The sequence below is a fragment of the Artemia franciscana genome, chromosome 5 (genome assembly GCF_032884065.1).
Source record: "Artemia franciscana chromosome 5, ASM3288406v1, whole genome shotgun sequence".
NCBI lineage: Eukaryota > Metazoa > Arthropoda > Branchiopoda > Anostraca > Artemiidae > Artemia > Artemia franciscana.
Genome location: NC_088867.1, coordinates 52,750,654 through 52,771,573, shown reverse-complemented (window position 1 = coordinate 52,771,573; position 20,920 = coordinate 52,750,654). Strand labels below are relative to the sequence as shown.

The 20,920-nt window shown below is 35.8% G+C and overlaps 5 protein-coding genes across 9 annotated transcripts in view; 2 read left to right on the top strand and 3 right to left on the bottom strand.

The window, feature by feature from the left end:
- Positions 1-5,835, top strand: part of LOC136027585 (serine/threonine-protein kinase mig-15-like) — a 130,636-nt gene extending 124,801 nt beyond the window's left edge. For all 5 annotated transcript variants that reach the window (XM_065704966.1, XM_065704967.1, XM_065704965.1 and 2 more), the window contains one exon: positions 2,027-5,835. In XM_065704966.1, coding sequence (XP_065561038.1) covers positions 2,027-2,110 — 84 coding nt within the window. In that variant the 3' untranslated portion in view covers positions 2,111-5,835. The remainder of the gene's footprint in view (positions 1-2,026) is intronic.
- A 7,738-nt stretch (positions 5,836-13,573) lies between these two features.
- LOC136027574 (histone H1-delta-like) lies at positions 13,574-14,473 on the bottom strand (the record flags this gene model as incomplete). The annotated part of the gene is given in 1 exon segment (XM_065704955.1): positions 13,574-14,473. A coding segment is annotated over 1 exon segment (656 nt), but the record flags the coding sequence as incomplete, so codon positions are not given.
- Positions 14,474-16,889: 2,416 nt separating this feature from the next.
- LOC136027584 (histone H4) lies at positions 16,890-17,310 on the bottom strand. Its single transcript, XM_065704963.1, has one exon. The coding sequence runs from the start codon at positions 17,243-17,245 to the stop codon at positions 16,934-16,936; it is 312 nt and encodes a 103-aa protein (XP_065561035.1). The 5' UTR covers positions 17,246-17,310; the 3' UTR covers positions 16,890-16,933.
- Positions 17,311-17,400: 90 nt separating this feature from the next.
- Positions 17,401-17,906, top strand: LOC136027575 (histone H3). Its single transcript, XM_065704956.1, has one exon. It carries the CDS (start codon positions 17,444-17,446, stop codon positions 17,852-17,854), a length of 411 nt encoding a protein of 136 aa, XP_065561028.1. The 5' UTR covers positions 17,401-17,443; the 3' UTR covers positions 17,855-17,906.
- An 837-nt stretch (positions 17,907-18,743) lies between these two features.
- Positions 18,744-19,230, bottom strand: LOC136027578 (histone H2B). The gene has a single exon (XM_065704958.1). It carries the CDS (start codon positions 19,180-19,182, stop codon positions 18,811-18,813), a length of 372 nt encoding a protein of 123 aa, XP_065561030.1. The 5' UTR covers positions 19,183-19,230; the 3' UTR covers positions 18,744-18,810.
- Between the last annotated feature and the right edge of the window lie 1,690 nt (positions 19,231-20,920).

Below are 20,920 nucleotides of genomic sequence, written 5' to 3'. Positions count from 1 at the left end.
CCCTATTTGAAGTATCCATCCACAATTCCGCTACATAATCTCGTTTTTTTTTGTTTTCGACCTTAACTTCTAGGGTTTGGAGTTGATATGCTTAGTACTGCGAGGCCTCCGATGGGTTGACCTCAGTTCTGCCGGTGAAATGCTGCTGAAGACACTGTGACAAGGGCGTTAGGTAGATTTATAAGGGACAACCGGTCACAGGAAAGAAAATGTTCTTGAAGGCAAACGATACCGAATTGCTCTACCAGCGACTCTAGAAGAGGAAGCTTCTCGCAGACCCCGCCGTGTATATTCCAGGATACAATTGAAATGCTCTCATTGCTGTCCATTTCTTGCAGTCAGCTACACTTTTATGGGGTTTCTCGGGCAACAATTTCTTATTTTCAAGGCAGCGAAGTGAATAGCAGTTATGCCTATTTAACGTGCAAGAGACACAGTTAAGGTCGCTTTGGCACGGAGAATCGTGCGTGCTCATATTCCCCGGCTGAAAATAGTGAGAATAAATTATTGTCTTCTTACAGTCTTTGGCCAGGTGGCCATCAGTTTTGTGACACTTGTAAAATCTCCTGGGAAGGAACAGAAAAGACTCAACTCTGTGTATTTCGTATCATATTTTTGATGGGTTTGCGATTGCTTAATCCAAGTCCGCTCGATCATGGAAGAATACTTTGAAAGTACGTGAATCGTCATATTTTTCTGCCTTGCTACATTTATGAATGAAAGAGCATAGATCATTCTGAAATTCAGGTGGGATGTGCTTGATAATCCAATATATTGTTTTGACTTATTACTCGCAGCTGCTTCTTGATCGGATGCCTTTAATGATCTCGCTATCTTTTTAGCTAAGGGGTTTTTGTTTAAAGTCAGATCTATTTCGTCTGACCTCGATCGTATTCTTATCCTGAGCTGCCCCACATACGGAGTCAGTTATGTTTTTTTCTTGCTTCTGCATTGATAGTGACTTAGTCGGATTATTTACCACTACTGAGTAAAGAAGAGAAGACTTACCTCCGGGTTCTTTGCTAGACCCCTCATGAATGCCAAGTACAGGTACTTGGTTCAACTTATCCAGGGTCTTATCAACTTTTTTGCACATTTTGTAATTTTCGATACTACATACACTCTGGTCAATTCTGAGAGAGCTGGAACCTCTTGAGGATTGTAAATCACAAACTTGGGTAAGTTTTTCCGGTCCTTCGCACATCAGGTCAACGTTTTTCCTATGTCAATAACATTATTCTCCTCTTTTACATGTCAAACACAGAGCTCATCATATCCGGATTCATCATACAGGACTTTTTTTGCTTCCAAAATCGTATCTTTTTCAAAGAACTGAAAACGCGATTTAATTGGTGAGTCAGTTTTTACACCAGTCTCCATCGAGCGATATAAATAGTTCAGCACTGGGTTAAGCAATAATTTGCTCTCCATCAAATGTCCTTTTTCCAGTCCCAAGTCGATATCATAAGAACCAAATACCAATAAATAAAGGAAGCGTAGTTTCTTGCTAGGTGATCCCCGCAGTTTAAGGGAGACATTACTCTCGGCAGGTATGACGATCCTTGCGACAAAAAACTCCCCTCTTCTGCTCGCTTATTAGTTAAATAAGTAAATGATGAATAAGTAAAATAAGTAATAAATAATAAATAAGTAAAATAGTAACATAAAATTATAAATGGTTCAACGTAATAATTAGATCAAGTCAGGAACTATAATCCTTTGAACCCTGTTTCTTCACTGATGAGCAAGAGTCTCCAATAATATATATAATCTGTTATTTTATTTCTTGTGAAAATTATGTAGTCACTGAATTAATTGATAGTCAGGATTATACGTCACTAATCCAACGCAAATTGTTGTTACGAAATAATAAATGCTCTTAAAAAATTTACTGGTTTAATAGTGTTCATAAGATATCCGATTTTAGATGTGTTCACATTGAAATCTGAAGTATAAATATAAATATATATATATTCTTATTTGCTTATGTCTTTCTTTGTTGGTCAAGTTCATTCTTCTCTTATAGGTTTTCTTTTCATCAGCCAAAGGTGGCTCTACATGGCAAATATATTTTATGGTTCTGAATAAACCTGGAATGGCAAATTGGTGAATTGAATGGAATTAAACATGGATCATGGCCCACAAAATGATCCTGCTCTCTACAATATCTGGATATAATTCTTGGATTTTGTTCAATTTTGAAGTTTTTTTAGGTCGAAAATAGTGATGACCATCTGTCACTTTTTCAAACAGCTTTATCTGACAATAGTGAGCATTTATTTTGCGATCCCAACTGAATCGACCAAACCACTTGATTACTGCTATGGTTCTAATTAGAGTGTGAAAGTGTAAATGATGGAACCTATGAATCTGCTTGGAATTTTGTTCTGTTCGGTTTTACATATTTATATTCTTGATATGGTTTCAATTTCATTTGAATTGATGGTTTGATCGTTTGTGTGAATGCATCGTTATAGGTCTTCAGCTTCAGCTCGCTAGCTGATTTATGAGCGCTCTTTAAATGCTTATCTTTAGAAACATACGTACTAAGACATTTCGCTAAAAGTTTTCCTTGTTGTAATTTTAAGATTCTGACGTTATCAGACATTGCAGAAAAAGAAGAAGATATTTGTCTTCTTTAAAATGCTGGGAAGAAATGGGTTTCTTTTCCAAAATCATAGTTTTGTTCGCTAAAATTGTTCGTAACACTAATTTGTATTTCCAAGTAGTTTTTGTTTATTCTTTTTTAACCTAAGTAATTGTTTTTTTAAACATTGTTCTGGGGTTAGTTCTGTGGCTTGGAAAAAAAAGGCCTCTGTGATACAATTTGAGCTTGCCAATTTGACATTGGAACGGATTAACAACAAATTCTTTGTTTGAATTTTTTTTTCGTTTTAGTTTTATTGCTATATATATATATATATATATATATATATATATATATATATATATATATATATATATATATATATATATATATATATATATATATATATATATATATATATATATATATATACGATATTTCTATAATTATTTTACCAGCTCTTTATCTAATAATAAGTGCTTCTTTTTTTACATTTTTTCTGTTCTCTTGGAAGGATTGAGTATGTAAATAGATTTAATAGAAATAAGAGTTCAATAATAAAAGAGATTCCCTTACTTCCATCATAACCATCCATTCCAATAAATAATTGCAAAGTCAATTTACTCTGATAAATATGAAGCCTGTCCAATAGAGGCTCATCAATCAGTAAAACAAATGACATACGAACCTGGTTCTTTCAAGTTTTGAACGAGTATCCGATATTTTTAGAATCATTTAAAAATAGTTGATTTTGCTCAATCTAAGAGTTGACATTGATTACATGAATACTCGGAGCTTTTTGATTTTCTCCAAAGCCCTCTTAAAATGTCCAGATACGGTCTTAATTGCGCTCTAAGACCGCGATGACTCTTCATGACTAACGATAAATCAACTAAGAGTGATGAAAAATAGCCCGCGTTCGGTTTTTGGGCTTTTGCTTATTTTTATTTGTTTCTTTGTCTTCTTTTTTTCAAATCGGGTCTTAATCGGCATTTTCAACTCAACCTGATTCCAGTAAACATGTCTACGCCTCTACTTTCTTATTTAAGTTCAATTTTTTATTTTGATTTCTAGTAAATAATAAATTTATGTCACAGTACATCATTATTACAAGTTTCTTTAAAAAAAAGTTCTTTGTAGGCATTATTTCAGCAGCAGTCATACTTTCACAGATATATGCTTATATTCAGTTGTCAGGCTTCAGATTGTAATTAAAATATGCATTGCGATAAATTTAGGGGTGCCGTCTTCCCATTCGCTGTGCGATACACTAATCGTTGACGTTAGGTACGGCCATCCTGAATACAAATACGGCTAAGGGCTAGTGAAATCGTAAATAGATTCTGGTTTGATACCAATGTTGATGTCAATTGTCTCAGCGCTTGGCTTGTAAAACATGCGCAGGGGTAGGTGGAAGTCTTTGAATTAAATTTATTTCAAATGGCATAGTCTTATGATATTTAGATTAGAAGTCTACAAGAACTGACCAGAACGCAGATTTCATTTAAAAACAACAGTTATTTTGGCAAAAAAAAAAGAACCACAATTTACAATTATGTTAAACTTTCAAATTTGTTTTTGTCCGCTATTTGTCATCCTCTGTCCAGGATTGGAAATGCAACAAATTAAAGAAACAAATTGGAAAATGAAAATGTATTGGTGAATGTTAATCATTTAATAATTAGTTTTTGTCCCCTCAAACTTTTAATGGGACTTTCTTTCGAATTCTGTTTAGGTAAAAACGTAGCAAATAATGCTTTGGCTCTTCCTTATAGTATGTATAGTATGAATAGGCGAGGATGGTAAGGTACTTTGTATTTTATTGACTTATGTATAAAAACAAAACCAAGTTCCATTCTGTCATTCAAGCTGCAGAAGTGGCATCATTTTTTATTTATTATTATTTTATTTTTATTTTATTGCAGCAACTTGCAAGATAAATAGTTAAAATGAAAAGTTTGACCATACGGTTAAAATCTTTCTGACTGGCTATATTTAGCGAAATTCTAGAAAATCAAACTGGGTTGCCATATCAAACCAGTTGCCATATCAAACTGGGCTCACATGTCCTAGTCAAACTATAAGGCGGGATGCATTCCTTGCCTTTATTTACCGCAAAGCACAATCAGAATCACTGGCCTAATCAGACCTTTTTTGGGATATACTATTATTACTTATTGTTAGCACTTTATTCTATGGCTAACCTACCAATGGCCAACACAGCCACATACCCTCGTTCTCTAATCTCTTCCATAAGAACTTTCCTTTTTCTTTCCTCCTCGCAAAGTTCATACTTCCGTTAAAATTTCCCTTATGATATTGCTGGAAAATGCTACAAAACCTTTCCTTGTGACTACAAAAAAAAAGTGTTGGGATCTTTCTTTTGATTTTTCTTTGATTTCTCATCAACAAGATGAATTTTATGGCCGAATAACTGCTTACTGCTTTGAGACAAAAGTTTCTCTTTTATTTTTAGAACTTGGCTGATTACAGTCTTTTTAAATCCAGAAGTTTTAAACATGAACAATTACAAGAAAATTTAAAAACATTTCTTCTATGGGTGAAGGTATTCCACTGAAATTTACCATCAATATTATGTCACTGGTTTGAACATTGATAAGTTGATCTCACTTTATCAGTCATGGACTTTTGAATTATAAGCCTGATGCTGAAATCTGATTGCCGCACCTAAGCGCCTGGGGCCAACACATCTGCCCAAGTTCATATCTCTTCAGAGTCGCCCAATCTTTGGAGCTATACATCTCTTTAATCTCGTGTTTTGAATTTCATGTGTGAATGTGCTAGTGCCAAAGATGATACTTTGATAATTTTGCTTTCAGGGCCGTATCTGGGAATTGTGTTCTAGGGATGTGTGTGTGTTTTTCGGGGGTGGGGGGGCACAAAAAATTAAAAACACATCAAATTTTTTGTAGGCATTTTGTTACGTTTTTACGAGTCAGACGAACGTTTCGGGGTGGGTTCAAAACCACGAACCTCCCTTTCCTGGATATGGCCTTGTTTGCTTGGTTTTTCTTCTTTTTTCGTTCTTTTCGTTATAGTGAATGGTTTTAAGGTCGGTTTTAGCTGTGTTATACTCGCCTCAGATATCATTAATGTTTTATTATAATTTTGAATACACTGAACAAATTACTTGAAAGTATTTTTTTAGCTTTTGACTTTGTTTTCCTTTGTGATTTTAGTGACTTTTCAAAATGTTTTAACCTTGCAATAAAAGTGTTTCTGCCAAAGCAATAGAATTTGTGGCATCCGATAGTGACATTCAAAGAGCATTAATGTGAACACAAGCCATGTTTTATGATAATCCAAATAGTGGCATTTCAGCCTAGTTCAGAAATCTAGGATTTTATGCTGCAGACATAGACTAAAATTTGTTGCTTGCTAAAAGAAACTTTATAGCCTGTGCTGTAAAATTCAGAAAATAATTAACTTTCTTAAAGAATAAAAAATTTAATTGGCTTTGAATTTATGCAAAACGTTTTAAAAAGCTTGGTTTGAGAGTTCTTTACCGACGTGCAAGCCACAACCGAAAATAAATGATCCAGTTTTAGTCCTTTAACTGGGAGAATTCAGGTCCAAGTTCGATTCTCTCTATTTGGTTGATGTTAATACTAAGCACCCTTAGTTTTGGCGCTAGTGGGCATTTCAAACTATTATATTGGAACTTTCTCCATAAAAGCGTGGATGCATTTAGATATCTAGGTACTTGATTCAACAAAAATCAAAATCTAAAATTGGGATTTACCCATCCCCTCTGGAAAAACGAATGCCAACAAACTGTCGCCCCCCCCCCCCCCCTACAAAATATAAATGCGTGTCCGGGGCTGGAATCATTACTAACTCAAACCAGCATGCTAGGAAAAGTGGAAATGAAGTTAAAAATGTCTGTTAGTAAGCCACTAGCAAAACCATTGGTATCCATGTTTATCATGCGTGTCCAGTTCGCCTAAACGAATTTCTTACACTTTTAGTTCCTTCCTAATCAAGTTACTGATTCAAGTTACTACTAATACTGACAGGTTACTGCACCACCAAAATGCCTATAAAGCATATAGCTGTATGAAACTCCTCATCCACATTACTCTGTTTAGAGCTTCACTCTTTAGCCCCTTAATGAAGGTCATAATTTCCATATATCTTGTCCTGAAACCTTTTTCAAACCCTGTTCGAAGACGCTCTGAATTTTCTTTTATCCCCGCTAGATTGTCTTAACTTGTATTTTTGTCACATAATTTTTTCAGCAATGTTACACAACCACTTCCAAATATTCTATTACTTCCAATTTTTTTTGTATATTTGCACTTCTGATGATAGTGCCGTAAAACAACATCGAATATTCCCCCTCTTGTATACTCTTCCTAGTATAAACTAAAACCACACTGTCCTTCTCTTAAAACCTTATCTTCTCTTAGTCAAGTTAAAATCGTCATGCTAAGATTACTTTCCTAAGGTTACTTCCAGTATCTCAAAATCGTATTCATCATCTTCAGTAATTTATCTCTAGCTTCAAAACAACAGTATTCGAAAACTCATTTACCACGCTACCAGTAACAAGGCCTTATTATGCCTTATTATTTTTCAATCCTTTTAGCCCTAGTCTTTAACTTCTCGTAAGATAAATTTTCCTTTACTTTCAACTGTCGTTTAGTTTTCTATATCATGTCCTACAACTGTATCAAGGTTTAACATATCAAATTGTTCTGCTCATTCTCTTTAACACTTACCTAATCACTAATCGAAGCTTCTTTTCCATTTTTAACTTGGACAGATCCAGACTCCAGATACTATGAAATTGTATCTATGGCCTGCATTTTACGTCTGCTTAATTCATACTTCAATACCTTCTCTACTTCTCTTACTGTCCTCTTATTCTCGTAAGGTCATTCACTCAGAAGACTTCTTGTAATTCCCTTCTCTCTTCTACCAGTCCTAAAGTCTTCCTGCTGATATTCCTCGCTTTGTTCATTATTCCAACAATTTTCAGCGTCGTCAAATTCTATACTCCCTTCTTTCATATCCCATTGCTGTTGAAAAACTCTCAAAGTCTAATTCCTGACTCTATTTACAGCATTACTAGCTGGAAGGTAGTGATGATTCCTAAATTCTCGCTTTAAATTAACTCTAGGCATGACTAAATGTTGGTTTTTACTTTTAGCGTCAATGACTACACTCCTGTATACTCTAGTGTCTTGTGCCAATCCTGCTAGTCTTTGATTTACAATAACATAATAGTTAAAGTTAACCATCTTGCGATCTTATTTCTACCGTGTCATCTTATTTATTTATTCATTAATACCAAATATGGCAAGCTTTAATGAGCTATGAGAATAAAATTAGAGTGAGAGAGTAGGCCTAGACCCATCTTGGCCGCTACATGGTTTTCCACACTAGGTTATAATTTTCTTTAGTGGTCACTGCTCAAGGTCACCCTACAGCGCTGTTTGCACTCACGGTTTTAATTTAGGATGCTCGTGAAATGTCTATACTATCGCCACGCAAGCTGGATTTCCCTTTCGGAAATAGGGGGTCATAACACATATATAAGCTAATAATGTTCTACTTTCTCCAAACTAATCTTCCAGTTACGATTCACAGTTTTTAGTGTCATATGATTGTATTTAGAATAACATAACCTCTGTTACACAGAGGAAAAAACCTTTGGCCTTTTCTTAACAGGACTAGTTAACAATGAACAACGTTGCCATCGCTACCCAATGCACTCTTTAAAGTATTTTACTATAACGTCGTTTATAGTTGTAATCTACGAAAATGACGTCATTCAAAACAATGTATACGAAAGTGTAGGTTTTGTCAAAAACTAGATTTACTTTAAATATTGGGTTTTATTAATTACAAAAGGCCCTATATATAAAAATTCGATTTTTTCAGTGCCCCGCTAGCAGTGAAGAAGAAAAAAAAACGGAAAAAAAAGGAACATCAGTGCTTCACATGCAAAAAAGAGTGATTTTCCTCATTGACCAAGCCAGGCGACTGTAAGTTTTTTTGATGTGGTTTTCAGCAACGGTGATTTCTATGCTGTATTTTTTATTACGATTCAATTTGGTTTCAAAACAATGAATTTTGGGCTACTATTGGGCGATGTTCTTCCTTTCCTTGGTTGCAGCTTCCACGGTAACCACGACAAATTAAAGATTTTTTAGGGATATTTTAGGAGACGTGCAAAGTAAATTATAGAATAGCAATAATTATGGCTTTTGTCACCAACTAGAAACATAAGAATGTTATGCTGTGGAGTATAACAACATAAAAAAGAGAAACAACAAAACCATAATATAGCCTAGATACAGACAACGGTTCATTCAGCTGCATTGAAAATTTGTGATTCCAAACCAATGAATTACGAAAAGCTATCAATCGTATCGGTCCAGCGAGACTTGGTCATCCTTCCCACCTCTACCAGTAATTATTTGATTCCGAGCTTAAGTTGGAATTCATAGCAACAACTTCGGGTTCTTGGAAATTTACCTGAATCATTTGTTTAGTCCTTTCCCGTAAACAGCCTCCAAAACAACATTAAAGACTACATGCGGGAGGGATCACAAAAACGTAATAAAGGTGATCGCACATAGGGCAGTTTTAGAGATCCTTAGCTCTTATAAGAGCTTCTAATCTCAGAATTAGGATGTTCGAAAAGCGTAGCACAGATGACTTCTAAATCTGACTAAATGGACAAACCAAAATACAAATCTTTTTGTTGGGTTTATCGTGCTTATTTTCAAAACCGAAACACGAATAAAATTTAATTTTAAAAACGCGGCTTTTTGATTAAACTCAAGAGCAAAGCTAAAACTCAAAACAAAATATAATAATAGCCTTGTGGTTTGTGCAGCAAGTATCTGCAAAACTGGTTCAAAGTAAGTGATGATATTTCCCTATATTTGTAGAGCCCTGTAAAACTATTACTTTACCGAAAACTGAACTTGCTTGTGACTTTTAGAGCTGCAGACAACTTAAGGATTTTTCGCTCCTAATCATGTTTTGTTCCACCAGTTTTGTGATTTGAGTAGAGTGCTTCTTTTACACATTTCTGCAGATACATAGACGTATTACGAGCCAGTTTATTTGAATAACTGTTGGTTGTAAGCTCCAACTTTGTTATTCACTTTCATCAGTAAGACTTGGTTCTTTAAGATAAATTCATTAAGAGATGGATCCGCTGAGACAATTAATTAAACAATAATAGGGTTTAAATTGAAACTTTTTCAAAAAGAGTTAAACATTTCTAAATTGTTTTGCAATTGTGCTAGGAAACACTGGGAAAAGTTTAATTGATTTTGTGTTTCAATTTAATTTCATTGAATGGATTTAATCATTTTACGATTGAAGCAGTTACACTATCAAAGTACATGTAGATTAATCATTTTCAAATTTAAGGATGCTGTAAAGCACTGCTATTAATATAGATCAAGGTAAATCTCAAAGGCACTCCGGGACTTCCGAAAGGTTCTAATGTAGGCAGTGCTGACATACTGACATAGATTATGGACATACATTATGGATTTAAAGTATGCATTATTACTATGCGATAATTTTCAAAATTTTCGAACTTTTACAAATTCAAATATCAGAATTGTGCACATTTGTTAATGGTAAGCCAGCTTGTTTTGACAACTAACGCTATCTGCACAGCATTGCGAGTATCGGCATCTAAATTAAACTTTGATAAACGCAATTTATACAAAAATGACCCTTTTATCCACAAAAGACTTGTTTATTCACAACAAGACTCTTTTATTTGTAAGGATTTTGTTGCTATAGGTTTTAAGTTTAGTCTAGAAGAGGGAATTCATGCCCTATTTTTCTGTCCTTTTTTTATAAGACTTTTGTGGTGAAATATTCAGCAAAAACCATTCATAATGACCAGTTCAAGTAACTCAAAATCGATAAGCTTAATCTCGCTCTTAATGAATTAAGAAAATTTGATCTTGCCTCTTCGTTCCTCAACTTTTGACACTTGTTGCGAAAATCATGCAAGTTTTCTAAGGAATAGTTATTGAATTAAAAAAAAAGTCATGTTATTGAATTGCAGGTCGTTTACTCTTATTTTTAAATTAGAAAGCGCAACGAACTACGATTCGCCCAAAATATTAACTTAAATTGAGATACATTCAATAGAAGCTCAATAACAAGTAGAAAGGTTACTATCACTTTATTCATAACGTCACATCAATAAAACGAACACCAAAGATGGTTTATCGAATTTTTCGACCAAACTAAAGCAAAATTTTCGGCACAGCGTTTAGGTGTTTAGGTTCCTACATTACCGCAGCGACACAGACGCTCAAACGATTCCCGCACGGTCATCTTTTTTTGAAGTCCCTTTAGTTTGTTAATCCCAAGATGACCCTGGGAACTGAAAGAATCAGTATTCCGTCACTAGGTGTCGAAGTGAACCGATTTCCAAGTCTCATGCAAAACTCACAGATATTGACTCCCAGTGGCGCAAGCTGCCATATGCTTTTAGTAACTCCGAAAAGATAGGTATGAGCAAAATTACTACAGACTTGATGTGGAGAAAAATAGGCTAAATGAGAAATTTTACCGACGAAAGAGTTTTTCCAGATCTGGCAGAACTCGCCAAGAGGGTGCTCTCCCCACCGCATTTGAACGCAGGCTCAGAAAGAATTTTTTCTTGGATCAGTGATGTCAAGACAAAAAAGCGGAATAGGTTGAAGAAAGAAAGTATTGAAGCCGTGCTGGTCACAAAATCGCGACTAAGAACAAAAGATACAGTTTGCTACAAATATGTCCCTACAGAGAATTAGAAATCCGAAAGCGAAGATGAAGAAGATCATTGAAGATGAACCGCAGTTTTTCTTCTTTTTTTAATGTATCTGAAGTAAAATTTTGATGATGATGTAAGACACTATGTTTTTCAAATGCCGCCAACCGCTTGGAGAAGAATGACGACTTGCGAAAAAAGACGAAAAACGTGAACCAAATTGTAAACCAAGATCCTTCCCCTGGATATGCTATTTTACCTTTTTCTTTGCCTCCTTTGTTTATACCCCGCTTTTGTTCCCTTGGCGGGTTAGAAAAAAAATTATTAGGCTATTATTATCAGATTATATTCTATTCAGAACCTTTACTAAGACAAGACAGAATTCGACTTGCCTTAACTGATCAACTTTCTCGTGAAACCTGGGAAAATATAGAAGTGTAGCATAAATTTGTCCAAAAAAGCATAATTCTGGGCTCAAGGAAGCATAATCCTCTCCGTCTGATCTGGCAACACTGGATGAGGCATTTCTTATCACTCAGTGAGTTTTTTTCTTTTGTTTTGCCTTATATTTAGTAATATTTTATTTGTAATGTAATTTTAAATTTAATGGATACCTTCCCTAATTCAAAACGCCTTATAACAGGTGATATAAGAAAACCTTTTTCATACCTACATAATTATAGAGTTATGTAGGTAACATCACCTTGCAGCGGTGATGGAGTATTTGGCTGCTGAGGTCCTTGAGCTTGCTGGTAATGCTGCACGAGATAACAAAAAAACTCGTATCATTCCTCGTCACCTTCAGCTAGCCATTAGAAACGATGAAGAACTCAACAAGCTACTGTCGGGGGTTACCATTGCCCAAGGAGGCGTTTTGCCCAATATTCAAGCAGTCCTTCTACCAAAGAAGACTGAAAAACCGGCAAAGGCCTAAATGAATCGAATTTTAGCTCCAAGACCTACCCTAAATTAACCAACAGCCCTTTTAAGGGCTACAAATTAATTGAATCACTCTATAGCATGTAACCACTCCCGGAGAGATAAAAGCTATGAAATTAAGGATGCTGAATGTGAAAAGGAAAACTTTCACATTTATCTAGTAACAAAGGGCAAGAATTTACCGGAGGCTGAGGAGATATTTTCCTTAAAAATCGTTAAGTTTTACCCCCAACAAAATCTAAACATATATTTGAGGCTAAACCATTTTGTTACAATTAATAAAGTTTCAAAGACCCTCTAATTCAGCTGATCTAAACTAGCCTAGGAAGCCATAGGGTAGTCATCTCAAAGGTAGAAACATTTTGGGGGGCTTGTCATTTTTTTTTAGAAGGAATAAAGGTTTGTTAAAAAAAAAAAAAAAAACAAAAAAAAAAACCGAAGGTAAAATTCTTGTTAATTGACTTCTTGCTATCTCAGAAAGGGCTTAGGTTAGGAAAAATGAAACTTTCAGGGATGAATCTACAGACTAAAGTATGTCTTGGGAAGGTATTTTGAAGCAACTACCTCCACTCCTTCTCCCTCTAGAGGGCCCTGACCTTTGATGACCTTTAAAAATATGTGTGTTATAAAAGTAAAACCTTGCAAAACAGATCTTCTACTTAATTGAAGTAGAGTAAGTAAAGTAGTAGAGTAAAGTAGTAGCGCCGCGAAAACAACTGACTTTAATCAAAGACTATCTTCTAACGTATATTCAGGGAACCGCTCTACCTGGGCGAACAATTTGTGCTCAGAGGCCTAGCGAGTCATTTATAGGTAATCTGTGGTCCTTCTTTTTTGTTTTCGCAAAGATTGCGATTCATGTGTTGTATTGTCAAATAACAAAACATTACCAACACCAACAGACATTTTTAGAGTCTAAACTTTTTGTATCAAGCCTTTTCTTTTTTGTCGAAGATTTGAAAAAAAGAAATTAAGCGAAACTATTTATATTTGTGTTATTTTCCTGTAAAATAGTACTAGTATTTATAAGTCTAGCTGGAATGACACCTCAACTCTAACGATTTACACTTTGTTATTTTTAATCTGTTATTATCTTTGAATGATATAATCATATTAGTTATGACTGATCAGCCTAGTCGGGAATGGAAACTCCGCTCCCGCAATTTGAAGGCGCCGCTCTGCCCATTCGGCTATGGCGATATATTTGTATATTTATCAATGTGAGCACTTTAATATCAAGCTTGAACCTTACGAGCCAGCCGTCAAATCTAGTCTTTAATATAGGGTTGTTTTTCGTTTTTTTTTTTTTGTTTTTTTTTTAGACAGCAATAGCACTAGAATGCAAAAGTAAATATTATGCAATGCATTTTTGGGCTCAAACAACAGCTGGATTATACTTGAAAGGGAAAAGTAGAGAGTCAAAATTGGAAATTTACAGCATTATAACTTTCGGAACAGAAAATTTCGAGCATTTGCTTTGATAGCCCTGAAAAGGGCTGTTTGATACTGCAGGATAACTTATTGCGCACATTACTTTTTAGCTGGTTTCTTAGCTACTGACTTTTTAGATGCCACTTTCTTGGCGGGAGCTTTCTTGACTGACGGCCCCTTCTTGGGTGTCGATTTCTTTGCTGCCACTGCTTTTTTGGCAACAGTGGTTTTCTTGGAAATCTTTACAGGTTTCTTGCTACCACCCATTGGCTTGGTAGCCTTTTTGCCTGAAGTTGACTTTTTAACTGCAGTAGGTTTGACTGTTTTCTTGACTAAGGTTTTCTTAGCTGTGGGCTTGGCAGGCTTTACAGCCTTGGAATTTTCGGCCTTGACAGGCTTTGCAAGCTTGAAAGAACCAGTTACGCCAGTACCTTTGGGATTTATAACAATTCCATTTGCAAGGCAACGCTTCAAAGCTTGCTTAAGATGCATATTCACAACTTTGGCATCATTGCCAACCTGGAAATTGGCCATTATGTATTTGAGAATGGCCTGACGGCTAGATCCCCCACGTTCTTTCAGGTCAGCAATGGATTTGGTGATCATTTCCGTGTATTTTGGGTGGTTTGCTGGTGCCTTGACCTTTTTATCCCCTTTAGGTTTTGCAGCCTTAGCTGGTTTTGGAGCCTTTGCTTTCTTTTCCTTCTTGGCTGGTGAAGCCATGCTCTGGGATTCTACAGATGCTGGTGCCACTTCAGCTTCAATTTCAGACATTTTCAACTCTTCTTTAATTTTCTCTGGTCACTAGTGCGACTAAATATCGAATAGAGGCTTATTTTCAAAGTTTTACAATTATATTTAGGAAACCGCCGTACCCGGGTTAACATTTCTCTGTGTGCGCGAGCTAAGGAATTCGGCCGTGCTTGTGTTTGTTTGAAAAGACCTTATTCGAATTTTTGATTAGGGGGTAAGCTTTTGAGGAACGGAACCTATACTAAAGGATAGACAGCTCATTTTTCTATAGATAGAAATTTTTTTCATTACCTTATCCATGTTAATTTGCCAGCAAAAGGGCAGAGAATAGTGGAAATCCGTCAAAACTAGTGTTCAATGTCAATAAACACCTTTTTGCTAGGAATTGAGATCCACAATGTCCACTTTTTATTTTTTATTAGTGAAATCCAGTACAAGTGCTTTCAGACAATGTAACATACATGCATGTGTATTTGCAAAATCGCATTGAAATTAATTCCGAGACTCCAACTAAAAACACAAAAGATAAAGCAATAAGAAACGACACCTAAATTTGAGGCTCAAAGTGTCAAACTCGTATTCCAATGAAAATGAATTTCATTTTATTCTAGTATTATATTTAAAAAGACAAGAATGACGTTGTAAGGTTTCGAGATGCCGAGGGAGGGGGGGGGGGGTAGTGGAAATGAACCGTTTTTATTTGTTTTAATCACAGCCTATATAAAAGTTCAATATACATACCACTTAAAACTAAACTACTTGTAACCTGAGGAGTGTCCATCTTTGCAGTATATTTTTGATTTTGTTTAATACCGAACAATAGAAATCACAAATTAGCCTAATCGTAAAAAAAAAGTATTTGACACATTTACAATCATTATATTTATATGAATAAGTAAGTAGGGAATGTCTGCCTTTTAGATTTTGGTATTGAAATCTCTATTAGTGGTAGTACAGGGAGAATATAAGGAGGATAAGAAGGCTTTTAAAAACAAGCATCTCTTAATTTCTTTTCTTTTTTTCCCTTTTTTATCTGAATCCCTTTAGCACGACAGTTTTCAACCAAAGATGAGTCAAAAACTCGGACACATTTTTTTTTCGAAACCAAGGCTTTCATTACTTATAGTCTTGTATTTCAAAGGGCCCAAAATATTGAAACTTTGAGGCTTGTATTTTCAAATTTCCATTGTAATAAAAATAAATTTTACTTTATTTCAGCATTATATTTGAAAAGATAAAAATAGTGTTACAATATTTTTGAGATGCAGGGGGGGGGGGGGGGCAAAGTTGAAGCAAACTGCATTTATTTGTTTCGATCCCAGGATATCTGAAAGTTTAATATTTGTTCTACACAAAAAAGGAATTGTTTTAAACGAGAAAAATGTTCCTCTCTACCGTATAAATTTCAAGTTTTGCTTAAAAACAAACATTAGAAATCATAAATAAAAAAAAAACAAAAAAAAACAAAACATAAAAGATTAAAACACAAATGGCAAAAATTGTTTGCAAAAGTTAAAAACACATAACGAATTGTTGCCATATAATCACAAATAAACCCACTTTTATTTGTTTCGATCTCAGGCTATCTGAAAGTTTTAATTTACGTTCCACTGATAAAGGAATTGTTTTAAACGGGGAAAATGTCCCTTTCTACAGTATATTTTCAAGTTTTGCTTAAAAAAAACAACATTATAAATCATAAATAAATAAATGAAAAAAAAAAACCGCAACAAATTGTTAATATATAATCACAAATAAACTCACTTTTATAGGTTTATGGCGTCTTGTATTTTAAAAAACCAAAAGCAGCGTTGCAACAAACTAGTTTGTTAAATGCTTAGCATTGAAATGCATTAAAAGAAAAGCATTGAAATGAATACCAGCTAAAAGTCAATTTGCTGTTATTTTCCGACATCTAAAATTAAAGACAGTCGAATGCCTTTTGTTGTAGTTTGAAACTCATGATTTTGGGCTTCATTCTCAGAGTCAGTTTACAAGGAAATTCATTTGCTAGCTAAAATTTTGCCAGCTTTTCATACTTGTTTATTAACTGCAAATAACTAATGCAATACTTTTGTCCAAATTGTATGGTCTAGCGGCAATTTAGCAAGAGTAGGAACACATTTTCCTCCGTTCCTACTATCTTCATTCAAACATGAAAGAATGGGCTTGTGCAGTTAAATAGCAGCAATTATTTCTTTGAATAATTCCATGGTTTGAATACGCAACTTTATTCAAAAATATGCAAGGAAAAGCTAAATAAAGTAAAATAGTAATGGAAAATTTGTTTGCATATTTCTAATCACATATTATACCTGAGACGAAAAAAGAAAAGGAAAGTATTTACCGACATTTTAAAGGCACAATAAAGAAAAGGCTCAAAAACCTGAGCTAAAAAGTGTTTAAAAGGTTTGGTGGCCTTTAAAAAGGCCGTTGGGTAGGGGGACAGTTCAGGGGGACCATTAACCACCAAAGCCATACAATGTACGACCTTGACGCTTCAGAGCGTAGACTACATCCATTGCAGTTACTGTCTTTCTCTTGGCATGTTCTGTGTAGGTGACAGCATCACGAATAACATTTTCGAGGAAAACTTTAAGAACACCTCTGGTTTCCTCGTAAATTAGGCCAGATATACGTTTTACACCACCGCGGCGAGCCAGTCTTCTGATAGCTGGCTTTGTGATACCCTGGATATTGTCACGAAGAACTTTGCGATGACGTTTTGCGCCTCCTTTTCCAAGCCCCTTTCCTCCTTTTCCTCTTCCTGTCATATTCAATTTAGTGGAGTTGTCAACAGTTGCAAAGTTTTAGTCAAACTAAGAAATTTCCTTGAAAGCCCGCTTAATTTATACTATTAAAGACTTTCCCGTCAAAGTGTGACTCTGTCGCGCGGCTCTCGCTCCATATAAATATAGCCACTGGGTATTGATTCTTTTGTTCATTCTTTTAAAGAGAGGCAAACTATCAACATGGCTAGGACGAAACAAACTGCGAGAAAATCAACGGGCGGAAAGGCACCTAGAAAGCAGCTTGCGACCAAGGCAGCACGTAAGTCGGCTCCTGCTACCGGAGGGGTGAAAAAACCACACAGATACAGGCCCGGAACCGTGGCCCTGAGAGAAATTCGTCGCTATCAAAAGAGCACCGAACTCTTAATAAGGAAATTGCCTTTTCAGAGACTTGTGCGAGAAATTGCTCAGGATTTCAAAACTGACTTGAGGTTCCAGAGTTCGGCGGTGATGGCCTTACAAGAAGCCAGCGAGGCGTATTTAGTTGGACTTTTTGAGGATACCAACTTGTGTGCCATTCACGCCAAGAGGGTGACCATCATGCCCAAAGATATTCAACTTGCCCGTCGTATCCGTGGCGAGAGAGCTTAAGTACCCTAGTTCACCGCAACTGCATCTTAACCAACGGCCCTTTTAAGGGCCACTAGATGGATTAAACAAACAGGCGAAATTACGTTAAACAGCGTAGTGTTCGGTGAAAAAAAAGGAAAGGTATGACTCAAGGAGGCATAATTATTTCAAAAATCATTTATAAGATTCGGCGTGGCATTAAACAAGATCCGAATTATCTAATGAAAAGTGAAAGAGACAAAAAGCCAATTTAGGCCAGTCTAATAAATCCAAAAATACCCCCCAAAAAATGAACAGACTCATTTTTATACAATCCTAATAAGAGGGCTAATGTCAGATTTGCCTCTCACTCAATCGGACCATCTCTCTTGGCTTTTTCTACAATTGGCCATGGCTTGATGCCCACAACTATCCGATTTTAATTCAAAATCAACGGACATAGAAAACAAAACCAAAAAAACACCATGGGCAAAATAACCAAAAAAAAAAAGGTCGAAATTATTTCAGATATACGTCAAATTATTGTAAAAATGAATCATGAATTCAGCTTGGCATTCAACAAGATCCAAAACATCTAATGAAAAGGAAACACGCAAAATGCCTATTTAGGCCAGCCTAATAAACCCAAAAAAATGAGCAGCTCCCAATGGGGCCCATTGACCTTTAAAAATGCTTTCAATGGAATTTCATGAAAAAGTCGAGGCCCCCTTTTCTATTCTCTTTAACTATTCGCCGATAGATATTACTTTCTATACAACAAGCAAATTGAGACCTGCCTTCAAAACAGGGAGCCTTTTTATTATTTTGAATTGTGGTTTGTTTAGTATGGGTTCTTGTTTACCCAAGATTTCGCAAATCAAAGCCAGGAGTAATGAAAGCAATTTGAGAGTAGAGCATTTGAAATAAGGTGTTAGCCCTTAAAAGGGCTGTTTGGGAGGGTCCGGCTGATTGAGCGCTAATAGACGGGGGAAACCCCCTTATTTGGAGCTTGTGTATTTTGTTACAGCTTTAGTGCCTTCACTAACAGCGTGCTTGGCAAGTTCTCCGGGTAGGAGCAGCCTCACAGCAGTTTGAACCTCTCTGCTAGTGATGGTGGACCTCTTGTTGTAGTGAGCTAGACGAGAGGCTTCTGCAGCAATCCTTTCAAAGATGTCATTGACAAAGCTATTCATGATGCTCATTGCCTTGCTAGAAACACCAGTGTCGGGATGCACTTGCTTGAGAACTTTGTAAATGTAAATGGCGTAGCTTTCCTTCCTCTTTCGTTTCCTTTTCTTATCAGTTTTACTGATATTTTTCTGCGCCTTACCAGCTTTCTTTGCTGCTTTTCCTGAAGTTTTTGGAGCCATGGTTAACAGATGCCTTAACGAAATCCAATTGTCAAATGAATAGCGTTTACAAAATTTGACCCGCTTATATACCAACTACAGTTCGCGCAGAATTCTTTCGTCAGAGGAACTCAGTTTCGCTGGCCGGAGAGTATAAATTGTTTTGCGCTTTCAAGAATAGCCATCATTTTCAATTTGTTCGTGATCAAGAAGAGGTCCAAGTGAATTTTGTAACCTAGAAACCATGTCAGGAAGAGGAAAAGGTGGAAAAGTGAAGGGAAAGGCAAAGTCCCGTTCAAACAGGGCAGGTCTCCAATTCCCCAGTGGGAAGGATCCACCGTCCTTCTGAGAAAGGGGCCAACTATGCAGAGCGAGTTGGTGCAGGGGGCACCCGTTTTACCTTGCAGCGGTGATGGAGTATTTGGCTGCTGAGGTCCTTGAGCTTGCTGGTAATGCTGCACGAGATAACAAAAAAACTCGTATCATTCCTCGTCACCTTCAGCTAGCCATTAGAAAACGATGAAGAAACTCAACAAGCTACTGTCGGGGGTTACCATTGCCCAAGGAGGCGTTTTGCCCAATATTCAAGCAGTCCCTTCTACCAAAGAAGACTGAAAAACCGGCAAAGGCCTAAATGAATCGAATTTTTAGCTCCAAGACCTACCCTAAATTAACCAACAGCCCTTTTAAGGGCTACAAATTAATTGAATCACTCTATAGCATGTAACCACTCCCGGAGAGATAAAAGCTATGAAATTAAGGATGCTGAATGTGAAAAGGAAAACTTTCACATTTATCTAGTAACAAAGGGCAAGAAATTTACCGGAGGCTGAGGAGATATTTTCCTTAAAAATCGTTAAGTTTTTTACCCCCAACAAAATCTAAACATATATTTGAGGCTAAACCATTTTGTTACAATTAATAAAGTTTCAAAGACCCTCTAATTCAGCTGATCTAAACTAGCCTAGGGAAGCCATAGGGTAGTCATCTCAAAGGTAGAAAACATTTTGGGGGGCTTGTCATTTTTTTTTAGAAGGAATAAAGGTTTGTTAAAAAAAAAAAAAAAAACAAAAAAAAAAAACCGAAGGTAAAATTCTTGTTAATTGACTTCTTGCTATCTCAGAAAGGGCTTAGGTTAGGAAAAATGAAACTTTCAGGGATGAATCTACAGACTAAAGTATGTCTTGGGAAGGTATTTTGAAGCAACTACCTCCACTCCTTCTCCCTCTAGAGGGCCCTGACCTTTGATGACCTTTAAAAAATATGTGTGTTATAAAAGTAAAACCTTGCAAAACAGATCTTCTACTTAATTGAAGTAGAGTAAGTAAAGTAGTAGAGTAAAGTAGTAGCGCCGCGAAAAACAACTGGACTTTAATCAAAGACTATCTTCTAACGTATATTCAGGGAAACCGCTCTACCTGGGCGAACAATTTGTGCTCAGAGGCCTAGCGAGTCATTTATAGGTAATCTGTGGTCCTTCTTTTTTGTTTTCGCAAAGATTGCGATTCATGTGTTGTATTGTCAAATAACAAAACATTACCAACACCAACAGACATTTTTAGAGTCTAAACTTTTTGTATCAAGCCTTTTCTTTTTTGTCGAAGATTTGAAAAAAAGAAATTAAGCGAAAACTATTTATATTTGTGTTTATTTTCCTGTAAAATAGTACTAGTATTTATAAGTCTAGCTGGAATGACACCTCAACTCTAACGATTTACACTTTGTTATTTTTAATCTGTTATTATCTTTGAATGATATA

What these genes read in the sequence shown, in the direction of transcription:
- LOC136027584 (XM_065704963.1), bottom strand. Translation starts at nt 17,245, where the DNA reads ATGACAGGAAGAGGAAAAGGAGGAAAGGGGCTTGGAAAAGGAGGCGCA.
- LOC136027575 (XM_065704956.1), top strand. Translation starts at nt 17,444, where the DNA reads ATGGCTAGGACGAAACAAACTGCGAGAAAATCAACGGGCGGAAAGGCA.
- LOC136027578 (XM_065704958.1), bottom strand. Translation starts at nt 19,182, where the DNA reads ATGGCTCCAAAAACTTCAGGAAAAGCAGCAAAGAAAGCTGGTAAGGCG.